The 16,702-nt window shown below is 43.1% G+C and overlaps 1 protein-coding gene, 1 non-coding gene and 1 pseudogene across 2 annotated transcripts; all 3 read left to right on the top strand.

Annotated features, from left to right (window-relative positions):
* The first annotated feature begins 11,142 nt into the window (after nt 1-11,142).
* Nucleotides 11,143-12,379, top strand: LOC136491664 (probable LRR receptor-like serine/threonine-protein kinase At3g47570). Its single transcript, XM_066487937.1, has 2 exons — nt 11,143-11,896; nt 11,979-12,379. The coding sequence occupies exons 1-2, from the start codon at nt 11,143-11,145 to the stop codon at nt 12,377-12,379; spliced, it is 1,155 nt and encodes a 384-aa protein (XP_066344034.1).
* Nucleotides 12,380-16,086: 3,707 nt separating this feature from the next.
* On the top strand, nt 16,087-16,702 carry LOC136491666 (uncharacterized; annotated as a pseudogene).
* LOC136495059 (small nucleolar RNA Z247) lies at nt 16,544-16,682 on the top strand. The gene has a single exon (XR_010768847.1). It is a non-coding gene; the product is annotated as a small nucleolar RNA Z247 (small nucleolar RNA).

Raw genomic sequence — 16,702 nt, forward strand, 5'->3', positions numbered from 1 at the left:
AACAATACCAGGTTATGTTCCACGATAGCACAATATAGCCAACCGTGATTAAGTTATCACCTATAGCTCACAGGTGATAGGGAATCACCCGACTTCTACCGGTCTAAGCAGAGCTAAGCATGATAAACGTTCCTGGACTTAAATAAGGTCCATGGTAGATATATCTGGTCAAGGAATGGTAGTATGCAGCAAGTGTTTACAAACAACTCCTGTCACGTAATGCAGCAATACGAATAACTTTCAGTGACATTAATAAAATAGGGAGACTTATAATGCTCCGGGGCTTGCCATTCACAAATGTCGAAGGCTGGTGATCGGGGCACTCGGGAAGGTGATCGGCTTCAGGCTCTCCTTCTCCAGAAACCTCCAGGTGCTGAACTTCCTGATTCTCCTCCTGCGGCTCGGCGTCGAGTTCCACAAGTGTGATCCCCTCGGTTGCACCTATTGCATGCATATGCATAAATAAGTACCATGAGTGCATAAGATGGATCACGGAGGATGTGGTAACAGGAGGTACATGCTATGACAATGATGTGAAGTAGAAAAATGATAACAATGCTAACTCCCTACTAATTGAGTAGGTGCATAACTCTTCTCCATCTACTTACCAATTTCACACAATGCCATGTCTAAACTACATACGGCAGTTACATGTTTACATCATAACTGAAGTTATACTTATCCAAATGCTTTGATGTTAAACTTTCTGGAAAGCTTATAAAATTGCCTACAACTCTTATTAAATCACCAAAAGCCGAATCACAATCTATCATAGTCAAAATAGTAAATCTATGCTTTGCTGTCCAGGATTACATAACGTGAGAACATAATTATTAACTTATGTTTCAAACATATAATTGGACAAGACCAACTTTACTAACTCATCACACATATCAAAACAATACCAGAAAGTAAGGTGTTAACCACCAAATCATTTCTTTTAATGCTTTTCTTAATTTATTTAATTAATCAGGGGAAATGGTAAACATATATGAAAACTCTACCATTAAATCTACAAAAATTACAGTAGGTACTACATGTTCTAAGTAGACTACCATGAAAATTTCACACCATTTGAGTAAGTATAACATCTGACACAAAAATGATAAGGCATAATGGCTTAAAATGAAATAATTAGGAAACCTTAGTGAAAAGTGTCAAGCAACAGATTTCATATTTTTCCTAGCACCCTTAAGGTACTTGGATACTTCCCACAAAATTTCATGGTCAATGGATTCCTATATAATTTATAAAAATTCACCCAAGTATCAATCAGTGATTGAAAGAAAAATCTATAACTCAAAAACTACACATGCAATATCTCTCAAATTTTAACCAGAGCTCCTACTAAGCAATACTAGCTTACCCACAAAATTTCACAATTTTTGGATCACAGAAACTCAAGATATGATTTAAACAAGTTTGCATACATTCAAAAACACTTTTCAAGTTCCTATTTAATTCATCCAAAATCTCTACATAAAGTGCTCAAGACATATTGTTCTTAAATACTAGACCTAACTGTGAGTCTAACAAAATTGGAAGTACTCAATTTGGATCTACCAATTTGGAGTTACAAAAATCACAAATTAGCATTCAAACTGGAATTTTTGAACTAGCTTCTGACTCAAACAGCCACTGCTGTGTGGGTCCCGGGTGTCAGCCGACCCCACCCGTCAGCGAGACGAAAACAGAGGAGGTGGCTTCGACGGCGCGGCGATGGTGGAACTCGCCGACGGTGACTCCTCCAGCGACGCCGAGGACACCTACGTGATCTACGTGATGCGGGGAATCTATTGGTGCTAGTGGCTCGACCTACGACCTAGCGGAGGTGGCACGTCGCCGGTGATGGCGGCACGGCAGAGCTCCGGTGCGTGCTACCGGCGATGGCAACCCATGGCCGGCTCAACCGAGCACAGTGTGAGCTACCAGATGTCGCCACGGTGCTAACACGACAAAGAAACAGGGACGAGACGCTTCCTAGCTACCCCGGCCATAGCGGCCTCATCTCCGGCAAGGCCACACCCATGGCGGTGATGGCGGAAATGGTCACTGTGACCTTACCAAAGCACGAATGGCGCAGCTAGGAGGTGGAGAAGGTAGAGGAGAACACGACGGAGCTATGGTGAAGACGGAGTTCGCGTTTTTGCGGTGGCTATGGAGCTTGGTGATGGTGGAGCTCCCTGGTAGCAATGTCGGAGCGGCTGCGCTGGCGGCGGCGCGCGGTGGAGGCGAACGAGAAAACGAAAATGGAGTGCGAGCTGGTTGGGCAGGCGCGTGGGGTGGTTCATGTCATGGCCAGCCGTGCTAGGACATCCGCGGCACGTGGCCAACGCGGTCAGATGGCCAGCGACGTGTGGTGCCAAGCGGTGGTGGTCTTCTATTGCCAGTCGGCACTGTGACGATTCTGAAATTTTGATTGAGAAACAAAGGTGCCGACTGACAGCGAAAACTTGTCGACCATAGATCTCACAAACCGTGGCGATCCAGGTTAAGTCGTAATTAACAAAGTTGGAGACCTACGTGAGTACTACAAGTTTGCTAATTGGAGCTCGAGCTAGTTTGGCTTGGATAGTGAGATACAGTGCTCCAAACTAGGGTACATGAAACTGAAATCCAGAAAAACACTTAGAAAAATTTTCAATTGTTGAAACAGCTTTAAATTCTGATTTGTGGGTCCTTTTAGAACATGTTGTGCACATTTTCATGACTTGGCTTCTAAACAAAGTTTGTTCCTTATAAAATTTGCTACAACTTTGTTTTAGGTTTCTTAGACATGCAAACATCCTAAGCTACACTTTTAAACAGTCAAACCAAAGTGTTTAGGGGTCAAAATGGGTCAAACCATGACTTGGGAACTTAATTAGTCAAAGTGATCAACATGAACAATGTCCCAAATGATATTCTAAGTGTAACTAAGTTACTTAAAAGGGGTTTTAGCCACACCATACATTGGTCACACAAGAATCAAGCAAGGTATGTATTGAAACAATGAAAAACACATGAAATGTTACAATTGTTTCATAGTCCTATTTCACATGTTTCATGATCTTGTTGCATAGCTAACTAACCATGTTTCACTAAAGTGAGTAGCACATGTTGCACTTAAGTGTTGCACACTTTTCATTTTATAGAACAACACACATGAAATATACAATACGTTGCACTGTTTCGAAAACATGTTTCATATGATATAAGCTCATAAATGCATGACTGATGCTCATGATCATGAATGCTCAATGATGATTGTGATCATGAAATGTCAAGGTTAAGTGCATGCTTAACACCGAGGGTGTTACAGTTTCCTACAACCGGAAGATGAAATCTAGGTTCCAAAAGTTACGCCAGAACAAGGGAAAAAACTTTGATCCTTTGGTTATTGAGGACTTTGATTGGAACAATGAGTGGGCTGACTCATTGCATGTACCCCCTCGAGGTACTCGTGGGTGTGAGTGTGACCTTACTTGGAACCTTGTTGATGAAGCCGTTGGAGCATCACAATCACTTTAAGGCCAGAACTTTCCAAGAGCAGTCCACAGGCGTGCAAGAAATTCTGCACCTATGGTGGATGAAGCTGAGTTGGGTTCAGATAATGAAGAAAATCCAGATCCATTTGATGATGCAGATGTGACAGATTGTGAGGATGATCCAAATGATGCCAATGAAATTGGAGAAGACAATGAGGCAGCCAACGTTGCTGGAGAGTTTGATGATGGCTATTGAGACTTGAGAGATTAGAGATTAAAGATTTCCTCTTTGGTAAGCTAATATATGTGCTGCACTAGCAGCACTACTAATTAAGTATGTGCTGCACTAGCAGCACTACTAATTAAGTTATATATGCCATTAGAGACTAGTTTATGGCTACTAAGAGATGAAACATTTCATATTTGCTACTTGCTACTTTATGTGGTGCCCTAGAACTCTAATAGCACTACATATTATGCTTATAATTGGCTATATTAAGGTTGGATTGTCATCTAAATTTTTATTGGTGTTATATATTAAATTGTCTATATGGCGTCGCCTAGGCGAGCGCCTTATTCGCCTAGGCGACTGGAAGGGGGTCGCTCGCCTTACCGCCTTTAAAACATGGGTTACATTTTAAATGTACTTATCAAGATCTCGATCCCTCAAAATAAAAAAAAAATTATAATAGTCTAGCGAGCCGCTCAGGCCCGTACTGGTTCTTGAACTTCACGGACTCTGCAATGGAGAATGTTCCGTCTCTTTCCAATACATGGGCTAGGATGAAGGTGTAATATGAGATTTTGTAACATTTTACGCACGGCAATAATATGAAGGGGGGCGCATTACAAGTATTATGAAAGAAGGAAAGTGAAAAATCATATACAGGATGGTCGTTTGGTCTTGCACAAGGAAGTAAAACAGTATGCATAAGAAAAAGGGAAACTGAGATAATGGTCCAACCGGCTGGAGATATCAAAAAAAAATGAGACAATTTTCTTCACACGACCAGAAGTTCCAACAAACCCTCATTTGCTGAGGACGATAAGGGCAACCCCCATATACACAACATGTAGAAATTCCAAATGTTGCACCATAAAACTCAAAGTCTTTGTGAACATAAAATCCATTGTGATGACGTAGAGACATGTATAATAGCATCTACTTTATTAGCAATCATAGTACAGAAACATTTTTTTTTCTACAGTGAGCTCTCTACTTGGCAGCACTTTGGCCTCCTGCCATAGTCCAATGTATGCAAGACAAAGCCAATGTTTTTTCCTATAGGAAATAATACTATTTTTATACAGGATTGGCTAATTGTTTTTATACAAAAGCAAATGCTATTCCTAATGTCCGTTTGCCTACTTCCTTCATAATGGAAAATCAAGGGGACACTCCCATCACTACCCTAGACAAGCACATCACTGTCGGTTCAAAACTCCCTTTCACTGATGGATTTTGAACCAACAGTGACATACCGGCAGTGATGGAGGTTGACATCACTGCCGGTAACTCAAACCGCCAGTGATAAGGAGAGACCACTGTTGGTTCTAGCCTCCACCCAGCAGTGTCCAATTGATCCAACACTGCTGGTTTGAGGCCCAAGCCACACTGCCGGTGCGTGGCTCAAGCCGGTAGTGTTAGCTTGACCAACACTGTCGGTTCAAGACTCGAGCCGGCAGTGTTTTGTTGTCCATCACTGCCAGCTTATGGTTCAAACCGGCGGTGATGTCTTCCACTGCACTGCCGGCTTGTAGCTACAACCAGCAGTGATGTCTTGAGCAACACTGCCGGCTCGTGGCTTAATCCGGTAGTGCCCTCTTTATCATCAATGTCGGTTTTGTGCTAACTGGCAGTGATCTCTTTTTCGCATTTTATTATTTTATAATTTATTATATTTTTTTGTGGTATCGGATTTCGCTTTATATTCGCTACATAGACGATAGGTACATTAACATTAAACATTACAAATGTTATGGTTACATTTTAAATGTACTTATCATGATCTCGATCCCTCAAAATAAAAAAAATTATAATAGTCTAGCGAGCCGCTCAGGCCCGTACTGGTTCTTGAACTTCACGGACTCTGCAATGGAGAATGTTCCGTCTCTTTCCAATACATGGGCTAGGATGAAGGTGTAATATGAGATTTTGTAACATTTTACGCGCGGCAATAATATGAAAGGGAGGGGAGCATTACAAGTGTTATGAAAGAAGGAAAGTCAAAAATCATATGCAGGATGGTCGTTTGGTCTTGCACAAGGAAGTAAAACAGTATGCATAAGAAAAAGGGAAACTGAGATAATGGTCCAACCGGCTGGAGATATCAAAAAAAATGAGACAATTTTCTTCACACGACCAGAAGTTCCAACAAACCCTCATTTGCTGAGGACGATAAGGGCAACCCCCATATACACAACATGCAGAAATTCCAAATGTTGCACCATAAAACTCAAAGTCTTTGTGAACATAAAATCCATTGTGATGACGTAGAGACATGTATAATAGCATCTACTTTATTGGCAATCATAGTACAGAAACATTTTTTTTCTACAGTGAGCTCTCTACTTGGCAGCACTTTGGCCTCCTGCCATAGTCCAATGTATGCAAGACAAAGCCAATGTTTTTTCCTATAGGAAATAATACTATTTTAATACAGGATTGGCTAATTGTTTTTATACAAATGCAAATGCTATTCCTAATGTCCGTTTGCCTACTTCCTTCATAATGGAAAATCAAGGGGACACTCCCATCACTACCCCAGACAAGCACATCACTGTCGGTTCAAAACTCCCTTTCACTGGTGGATTTTGAACCAACAGTGGCAGACCAGCAGTGATGGAGGTTGACATCACTGCCGGTAACTCAAACCGCCAGTGATGAGGAGAGACCACTGTCGGTTCTAGCCTCCACCCAGCAGTGTCCAATTGATCCAACACTGCCGGTTTGTAGCATAAGCCAGCAGTGTTGTCTTGACAAACACTGCTGGTTTGAGGCCCAAGCCACACTGCCGGTGCGTGGCTCAAGCCGGTAGTGTTAGCTTGACCAACACTGTCGGTTCAAGACTCGAGCCGGCAGTGTTTTGTTGTCCATCACTGCCAGCTTATGGTTCAAACCGGCGGTGATGTCTTCCACTGCACTGCCGGCTTGTAGCTACAACCAGCAGTGATGTCTTGAGCAACACTGCCGGCTCATGGCTTAATTAGGTAGTGCCCTCTTTATCTTCAATGTCGGTTTTGTTCTAACTGGCAGTGATCTCTTTTTCGCATTTTATTATTTTATAATTTATTATATTTTTTTTGTGGTGTCGGATTTCGCTTTATATTCGCTACATAGACGATAGGTACATTAACATTAAACATTACAAATGTTATGGTTACATTTTAAATGTACTTATCAAGATCTCGATCCCTCAAAATAAAAAAAATTATAATAGTCTAGCGAGCCGCTCAGGCCCGTACTGGTTCTTGAACTTCACGGACTCTGCAATGGAGAATGTTCCGTCTCTTTCCAATACATGGGCTAGGATGAAGGTGTAATATGAGATTTTGTAACATTTTACGCGCGGCAATAATATGAAGGGGGGGGGGCGCATTACAAGTATTATGAAAGAAGGAAAGTCAAAAATCATATGCAGGATGGTCGTTTGGTCTTGCACAAGGAAGTAAAACAGTATGCATAAGAAAAAGGGAAACTGAGATAATGGTCCAACCAACGGGAGATATCAAAAAAAATGAGACAATTTTCTTCACACGACCAGAAGTTCCAACAAACCCTCATTTGCTGAGGACGATAAGGGCAACCCCCATATACACAACATGCAGAAATTCCAAATGTTGCACCATAAAACTCAAAGTCTTTGTGAACATAAAATCCATTGTGATGACGTAGAGACATGTATAATAGCATCTACTTTATTGGCAATCGTAGTACAGAAACATTTTTTTCTACAGTGAGCTCTCTACTTGGCAGCACTTTGGCCTCCTGCCATAGTCCAATGTATGCAAGACAAAGCCATTGTTTTTTCCTATAGGAAATAATACTATTTTTATACAGGATTGGCTAATTGTTTTTATACAAATGCAAATGCTATTCCTAATGTCCGTTTGCCTACTTCCTTCATAATGGAAAATCAAGGGGACACTCCCATCACTACCCCAGACAAGCACATCACTGTCGGTTCAAAACTCCCTTTCACTGATGGATTTTGAACCAACAGTGGCATAACCGGCAGTGATGGAGGTTGACATCACTGCCGGTAACTCAAACCGCCAGTGATAAGGAGAGACCACTGTCGGTTCTAGCCTCCACCCGGCAGTGTCCAATTGATCCAACACTGCCGGTTTGTAGCATAAGCCGGCAGTGTTGTCTTGACAAACACTGCTGGTTTGAGGCCCAAGCCACACTGCCGGTGCGTGGCTCAAGCCGGTAGTGTTAGCTTGACCAACACTGTCGGTTCAAGACTCGAGCCGGCAGTGTTTTGTTGTCCATCACTGCCAGCTTATGGTTCAAACCGGCGGTGATGTCTTCCACTGCACTGCCGGCTTGTAGCTACAACCAGCAGTGATGTCTTGAGCAACACTGCCGGCTCGTGGCTTAATCAGGTAGTGCCCTCTTTATCTTCAATGTTGGTTTTGTGCTAACTGGCAGTGATCTCTTTTTTCGCATTTTATTATTTTATAATTTATTATATTTTTTTTGTGGTGTCGGATTTCGCTTTATATTTGCTACATAGACGATAGGTACATTAACATTAAACATTACAAATATTATGGTTACATTTTAAATGTACTTATCAAGATCTCGATCCCTCAAAATAAAAAAAATTATAATAGTCTAGCGAGCCGCTCAGGCCCGTACTGGTTCTTGAACTTCACGGACTCTGCAATGGAGAATGTTCCGTCTCTTTCCAATACATGGGCTAGGATGAAGGTGTAATATGAGATTTTGTAACATTTTACGCGCGGCAATAATATGAAGGGGGGGGGGGGGGGGGAGCATTACAAGTATTATGAAAGAAGGAAAGTCAAAAATCATATGCAGGATGGTCGTTTGGTCTTGCACAAGGAAGTAAAACAGTATGCATAAGAAAAAGGGAAACTGAGATAATGGTCCAACCGGTTGGAGATATCAAAAAAAATGAGACAATTTTCTTCACACGACCAGAAGTTCCAACAAACCCTCATTTGCTGAGGACGATAAGGGCAACCCCCATATACACAACATGCAGAAATTCCAAATGTTGCACCATAAAACTCAAAGTCTTTGTGAACATAAAATCCATTGTGATGACGTAGAGACATGTATAATAGGATCTACTTTATTGGCAATCATAGTATAAAAACATTTTTTTTCTACAGTGAGCTCTCTACTTGGCAGCACTTTGGTCTCCTGCCATAGTCCAATGTATGCAAGACAAAGCCAATGTTTTTTCCTATAGGAAATAATACTATTTTAATACAGGATTGGCTAATTATTTTTATACAAAAGCAAATGCTATTCCTAATGTCCGTTTGCCTACTTCCTTCATAATGGAAAATCGAGGGGACACTCCCATCACTACCCTAGACAAGCACATCACTGTCGGTTCAAAACTCCCTTTCACTAATAGATTTTGAACTAATAGTGGCATACCGGCAGTGATGGAGGTTGACATCACTGCCGGTAACTCAAACCGCCAGTAATAAGGAGAGACCACTATCTGTTCTAGCCTCCACTCGGCAGTGTCCAATTGATCCAACACTGCCGTTTTGTAGCATAAGCCGGCAGTGTTGTCTTAACAAACACTGCTGGTTTGAGGCCCAAGCCACACTGCCGGTGCGTGGCTCAAGCCGGTAGTGTTAGCTTGACCAACACTGTCGGTTCAAGACTCGAGCCGGCAGTGTTTTGTTGTCCATCACTGCCTGCTTATGGTTCAAACCGGCGGTGATGTCTTCCACTGCACTGTCGGCTTGTAGCTACAACCAGCAGTGATGTCTTGAGCAACACTGCCGGCTCGTGGCTTAATCCGGTAGTGCCGTCTTTATCATCAATGTCGGTTTTGTGCTAACGGGCAGTGATCTCTTTTTCGCATTTTATTATTTTAAAATTTATTATATTTTTTTTGTGGTATCGGATTTCGCTTTATATTTGCTACATAGACGATAGGTACATTAACATTAAACATTACAAATGTTACGGTTACATTTTAAATGTACTTATCAAGATCTCGATCCCTCAAAATAAAAAAAATTATAATAGTCTAGCGAGCCGCTCAGGCCCGTACTGGTTCTTGGACTTCACGGACTCTGCAATGGAGAATGTTCCGTCTCTTTCCAATACATGGGCTAGGATGAAGGTGTAATATGAGATTTTGTAACATTTTACGCGCGGCAATAATATTTATGAACTCACATTACTTTGATTAATATTGTTCGATGATATTTAGTCATATTTACCAACATTTTTGTGTCAGCTCGAGAAAAAATAGAAAATATGAAATGCTTTGAATTTGGCACACGGCCCGTAATTTAATCCTGAATGCACAATGAGTTTGAGATTTGTTTATTTGATTATAGAAGCCTTCAGAGGCGAAGCCAGGATAAAATGCTGTTGGGGTCGACCAAAATACACTGTGCTAACTTTTAATTTGTTATAATATAATACTATAGACATATTAATGATATTCAACAATATAATATTATGGATAATAATTTATAAGCTTGCATATTATCAATATAAATATTATTTTCATGACCAAGATCCTTCACTTGTGTTAAATTGAAATCAACGGTACAATATGACTTAGCCAACTCTATTAAACTCTAAATTTTGTTATCACAAAAGAATTTTTCTTGGGATTGAAAGCAACGATACTAAGAGCAAGTAAAATAAAAGGGTTGTAGGTGAGCTATATGTTGAGATAGAGGAGAGAGAAGGGAAGTAAGCTGTATTATCAATCTTGCTCTAGGTGATTTCCTTAAGCACAAGAGATGAAGTCAGTTTTGTTTTCATTATTAAAAACATTTATAATAATTGATCTGATTCCCTTCTCACAATGGATGAAGCTTTCTTTCTTTATAAAGAAACAAAATATGATGTGATGTTGTTTGGTGTTTCCTTCTATTTTATATAAGTTTTATAACTGCAAAAAAACAGAAAAATGTAAATGTATCCTTATTTATCAGTTGGGGATTAGGGAAGTCTAAACATCAACAAAAGAAATTTGATGATTTCTTCTGAAACATAAGGAACAAATTGGGAACCGGTGAACTCTACAAATCTTGAATAGGATCCTTCTTCGTCAATTGAATATAGGATCTTTCTTCGTCAATTGCAGTTGAAGAATTGGGATTTGGCCTTTTGGGTTACCTTATCTAGGTGCTTGGTAGAGTGGCGAAGCCTCCTTGCAGTAGTTGCCAGGAGCCCAGGATGAGAACGACGAGCGATATGCTGGTGCAGCACGTCCACGTACGAAGGCACGAACGGACTATTGCCTACTGGGCTGGGCTTTCCTTTTGCCCTTGGCACTGGCGGCTTGCGTAAATGCGTACTAGCTGTGTTGCAAGGTTGGCCGGCTGGGCCCTGCCACCGTCTAGGCCTGCGATTGACCAGGTCGTACATTCTTTTTTGCCGGGGTCTATCCTGGCCAAAATCGCACGCTACCGGCATCGGTATCTTAGCTGCAGACTCATGTACGTGGAGAGATGGCTCATGCACTCATGTTTCTTCTCGTGGATCATCTTCTCATCTTCTCATCTTCCTGCTCTCCAATCCAATCGCAATCTTAGCTGCAGACTCGACCTCTTCAACTTCAAGCAAGGCATCACAAATGATCCTTCTGGTGTCCTTAGCTCATGGGACATTAGCGGCTCATTCTGCACATGGAGAGGGGTCGCCTGTGGTAAGGCCCTTCCCCCTTCCCGTGTTGTTTCACTGGAGCTGAACTCTTTACAGCTGGCTGGGCAATTATCTCCTTCTCTTGCTAACCTTACTTCTATAACATGGTTAGATCTTGGAAGTAATTTGTTGTCTGGACCCATCCCTAAGGAATTCGGCACACTTCCTAAGCTTCAAGATCTGATCCTCGCAAATAATAACCTGTCTGGAATTATCCCTGCTAGTCTCTTCAAGGACTCATCTCGACTTGTCGTTATCAATCTTCAAAGGAATTTCTTAAATGGGCCTATTCCAGATTTCCATACTATGGCAACTCTGCAAATTCTTAACCTTGCAGAGAACAACCTTTCAGGAAGAATACCTCCATCATTAGGAAATGTTTCTTCCCTCACGGAAATACACCTTGATTTAAATATGCTAGATGGATCAGTTCCAGAGACTTTGAGTCGAATTCGCAACCTTACTGCTCTGACATTAGGTTACAACCAATTTGGGCATTTCCCAGCAGAACTCTACAACATAACATCGCTGAGAATCCATGATTTAGGCAATAATGATCTTTTCTGGATATTATATACCAGCCACCCTTGGCAACTTGTTACCAAACCTTGAAATGTTGATCATGTCAGGTGACAATATCACAGGACTCATTCCACCATCACTAGCTAATGCATCAAAGCTCCAAGAGATCGATCTTTTCTATAACGCACTAGCTGGCCCAGTGCCGCTTCTAGGATCTTTACCTCACTTACGTGTACTAAATCTAGGAAGTAACTCCCTAAAGTCTGATAACTGGGCATTCATTACCTCTCTGACAAATTGCTCCAATCTAACAATGCTGATAATGGATGACAACAGGCTTGATGGAAGTCTGCCAATTTCTGTTGGCAATCTTTCATCAAATCTGCAGAGATTAGACCTTGGAAATAACCAAATCAGTGGAAAACTACCAGAACAAATAGGCAATCGTCCACAGCTACAATTGCTTGCCATGGACCAAAACTCGATATCTGGAGAGATTCCACCGTAAGTGCCACCAGCAGAGAAACGACCTTTGATCCACTTCGAAATTTGGCTGTAGTTCTGGTATTTTTCGCGCCCGGGACTAGAGAAACCTTTAGTCTCCGGATGGTAGCTCCAACCGGGACTAAAGGTCCCTGCCCAACAGCTACTGCGCCAGGCTTTTGCTGGAGAGGACCTGTTGTCCCGGTTGGATCTACCAACCGGGACTAAAGGTTCACTTTTACTCTCGGTTTGTCCCTCGAACCGGGAGTAAAAGTCTACTCCCGGCTGGAGGATCCGTCCGGGACTAGAAATGGACCTTTAGTCCCAGTTTCTGTCTACAACCGGGACTAAAGGTCCCCTCCTATATACTCATTGTTCCTCCCCGAGCCCGAGCCACTTCGAGCTCAGTGTTCTTGCTTTATCGCCGGCCTCTTTTCTTCCTCATCACCGGTGATCACAAGATTTCTTCCATTCCTCCATCGATTCTTCGGTTCTAAAGGTTACCAACTTTATACTCTCATATTTCATCAGTAGCTTATTTCATTTTGTGGACTAGATATATGTGATTTTTTTATGGTAGATTTTTTTTATTTGTAAGTCATTTAAGCTTAAAATCACTTTAAAGTTTGCATATTTGGATGAAGGAAGGTTAAAGTAGTTATTCAAAACTAGTATTGAGCTTTCATTTCTATCATGCATAGCACACTTCATGCTTTAGAGATATAGAGAATTTTAGAGTTTTTATTTTATTTTATTTGTTTATAAAATAAGAAATTTATATTATATTAAAAATGAGTATAGAGAGTAGATGGCAACTGCTTCCGGGTCCTCGGCCTCTTATCGGGTTACAAAGTGACTGAGGCCGGACCTCCCTCTCATTGCATGCGGCAAGTGTGAGGAGAAGATTGTGATAGAGTACCGGGTGAGGAAGGAGTGTCCCAATAAGGGCCGTATCTTCTACAAGTGTCCGAATCGCAATGTGAGTAATTTTATCGCATTTGATGATTATGGTTAATTTATACTTATTTTCATGATGATTGTGATTAAAGTTCTAATTTTTTGTTTTAATTTCAGTGGGATGGCACTAGATGTTCAGGCTGGTACTGGGAGTAAGAGTATGTTGAACACGTGCAAAACTCTCTTGCACTAGGCGGCTACAGCGGCTGATGAGACAGTGATCCTACGGAAGAAGCCCATAGATGTTGAACAAACGCATAATCTAGTCTGTTTTAGTTGGGATTGGTCGTGAAATCCTTAACCGGCTCTGGTACCAATTGAAGGATAGAAACGGCTCTGGTACCAATTGAAGGATCGAAACGGGCGACCAGAGGGGGGGTGAATGGTCGCGGAAGCCAAAAATTTATAACCCTTCCCCTAAACACAAAACCTGACTAAATCACGTTTTTTTTAATCTGGACAGAACTCTATGTACCTAGTAAACCTGATGTGGACGAAAATCCGTAACTCCGATCGACCTAAAAATTTATCAGATTAAACTAGATGAAATTACGAAACTAACCTAACTAGAATCACGTCCGGATCTTAAGATAAAAATAAAACAAGCAGACTATGTCAGATGCTAACGAGAATTATAAAGAACAAATCGAGATGCACAAGATCAATCATTATAGATGAAAGATTAAATTAAGTAATTGAACTTACAAAAGTGCATCTAGCCTCCGCCCGAACATCCTCCCTCTCTTAATCGGAGAGATCAACAAAAACCTCTCACTAGAATTCAAACCCTAGGCTACACCGGAGAGAGGAAAACTGAACCGTGGAACCCCGGGGAATAGTAACTCGCCGGGAGTCCAAAATGTCTCAACCTTCTCAACCCTAGGTGCCACATATTTATATCTCCAAAGGGTGGCACGACCTATTTTCACATAACCCCCTACGCTAAATAAATTCAACGTAGGGGCGTAAATTCCAATTACGTCCTCCATGGCAAATTCCGCGATGTCCGCGATCCCTCCATCTCCGCGATGTGATCCTCGCGATGTCGCCGCACGACCATCCGAAATCGTATTGCGATCGCCAGAATTTCCATCTTCGGCCAACGCACGCCGCACGAGCGTCCCGGTACGATGCATGGCTTTGTGGCTTAACCAGCGAACCCCGGATTTTGTGGCGTAATCTGGAAACCTCCCTCGACGTCCTCCCACCGTGTAGCCAGGTACAGTAGACGTACACCACATGATCGCCTGTCCCTCGAACGCAAGCCTCGATCCGCCCTTCTCCGCCCCCACGGTTCTTCGGCACGGCATCCTATCCTCGTTCTTCACTCGTCGCCGCATGTACCTTGTCTCCATCCACCTGTCACCTACAACCATAACCTGCCGAGAGATACGTCACACGCACACCGTATTGTCAATCGCTCATCACCAAGGTGCTAGCACACCAGCATCTCAGCTATAAACTAGAACATCTTAAAGGAAAATAAGAAACTACCCTCTTCAGTTTCTCTGGCAAAAATGTATTTTCAAGGTCTCCGGGAAAAGGATAGTTGCTATATTTGTGTAAAATTATTCTCAAAAAAAAGTTCAGTAGTTACTTTTGTTAGATAAACAGGTATGCACGTATGCTGTACGTGTCTTCCTAATCTGTAACAACCAAGGATATCTTAGCCCAGGAGAATAGGTAGTCCCTGAGAATAGGTAATCCCTGTTGAATAGGAAGACCTGGTAGTTTGTGAGTTGTTAGAGCATCTTCAAGAGTTCCCTAAATATTCTTCCTAAAAAGTATATGTTTACCAACTCCTAAAAACGTTTTAGGAGAAAAAAGAAGTTCATCTCCAATAGTTACTAATATTTGAGTTCTAAAAAATCAAATGCCGGTCCCATTTGATTTTTTTTTCTGCAGTCTTCTTTTTTTTCCACGCGAACCTCTTCGTCGCCTCCCGGCCATACACAGAGACCTGTGCATGAGGAGGCTCGTCGAGGCGCTACAGCAGGCGGGGTACCGCGAGGGCGAGACGCTGTTCGGCGCGTCGTACGACTCCCGTCAGGCTCCCGCCGCGCGGGGGCAGCCGTGCCGTGCCTTCGGGCGGTTCACCCGGCGGCAGAGGGAGCTCGTGGAGCGCGCGAGCAGGGAGAACGGAGAGAGAACGATATTTTTTTTGCGGCACTTTTTTTCGCGCGACATACTACACCGCTCGCGCGAAACCCTTCGCACCGCCGCCTCCTTCCATGGTGCTGAGCAAGGAGCAACAACACACAATGAAACGCAGGTGGTGGTGGAGGCCATGGTACTCAGCAAGGAGCAACAACACACAATTGCCGAGCAACAGCACACGACAAGCAGCACCGAACAGCAGGTGGTGCTGGATGCGGAGCTCCAGCTCTGGAACCACACCTTCAGCTACGTCAAGTCCATGGCGCTCAAGGCTGCGCTGGACCTCGGCATACTGGACGCCATCCACCAGCACGGCAGCTCCGCCATATGCTCCCACAGATAGTCATCAGGGTCACACTCAACCCGTCCAAGACACCGTGCCTGCGGGCTGCGGCGCATGATGCGCGTGCTCACCCCGGCTGCTGCGATAGAAGCTAACACGAAGCCGTCGTACATGATCCAAAAAAAAATCTCGTGGACTAGCACCTGGTTGTTGTACTCTATGTAAAGACCACGCACTAGGGCTGTTCTGTGGATAGAAGCTAACACGAAGCCGTCGTACTCTCGATATTCAGAGACGACTTTCCTCCCACGCTCTTGCGCCTCTGATTTAGACTCATGGCTTCAAGCAGAGACCGTCAAGTCTCCGAGAAGCTGACCAAGAGTAACCACGCGCTATGGCAAGCGCAGGTGCTTACCGCGATACGCGGTGCCTGAATGGAGGGGCACATCAACGGCAAGACCGTTGCCCCCGACGTGGAGATCTCCGAGAAGGCAGCAGATGGCAAGACCGTCAAGACTGCAAATCCGGCGTATGAGGAGTGGTTCACTCGGGATCAACAGATCCTGGGGTTCCTTTTTGCATCCGTCTCCAAGGATGTATTTGTGCAGATTGCTACGTCACAGACGGCAGCACAGGCATGGCAGGCGGTGGGAAGCTGGTTCACCGCCCAGAGCCGCGCATGATCCATAAATGTGCGCCTTGCCTTGTCCACCATGCAAGGGCAACTCATCCGCCACCGAGTATTTCGGCAAGATGCGTGCACTCAATGATGAGATGACAGCAGCCGGCAAACCACTTGATGATGAAGAACTGACGGCATACAGCCTCAATGGATTGGATCTCGACTTCAATCCACTGGTCACTTCCCTTGTTGCAAGGGTCGAGCCTGTTTCTCTCAACGAGCTGTACTCTCAGATGCTCGGTTTTGAGGCAGTGGCGACTACAGCGTGA

The sequence above is a fragment of the Miscanthus floridulus genome, chromosome 11 (genome assembly GCF_019320115.1).
Source record: "Miscanthus floridulus cultivar M001 chromosome 11, ASM1932011v1, whole genome shotgun sequence".
Lineage (NCBI taxonomy): Eukaryota > Viridiplantae > Streptophyta > Magnoliopsida > Poales > Poaceae > Miscanthus > Miscanthus floridulus.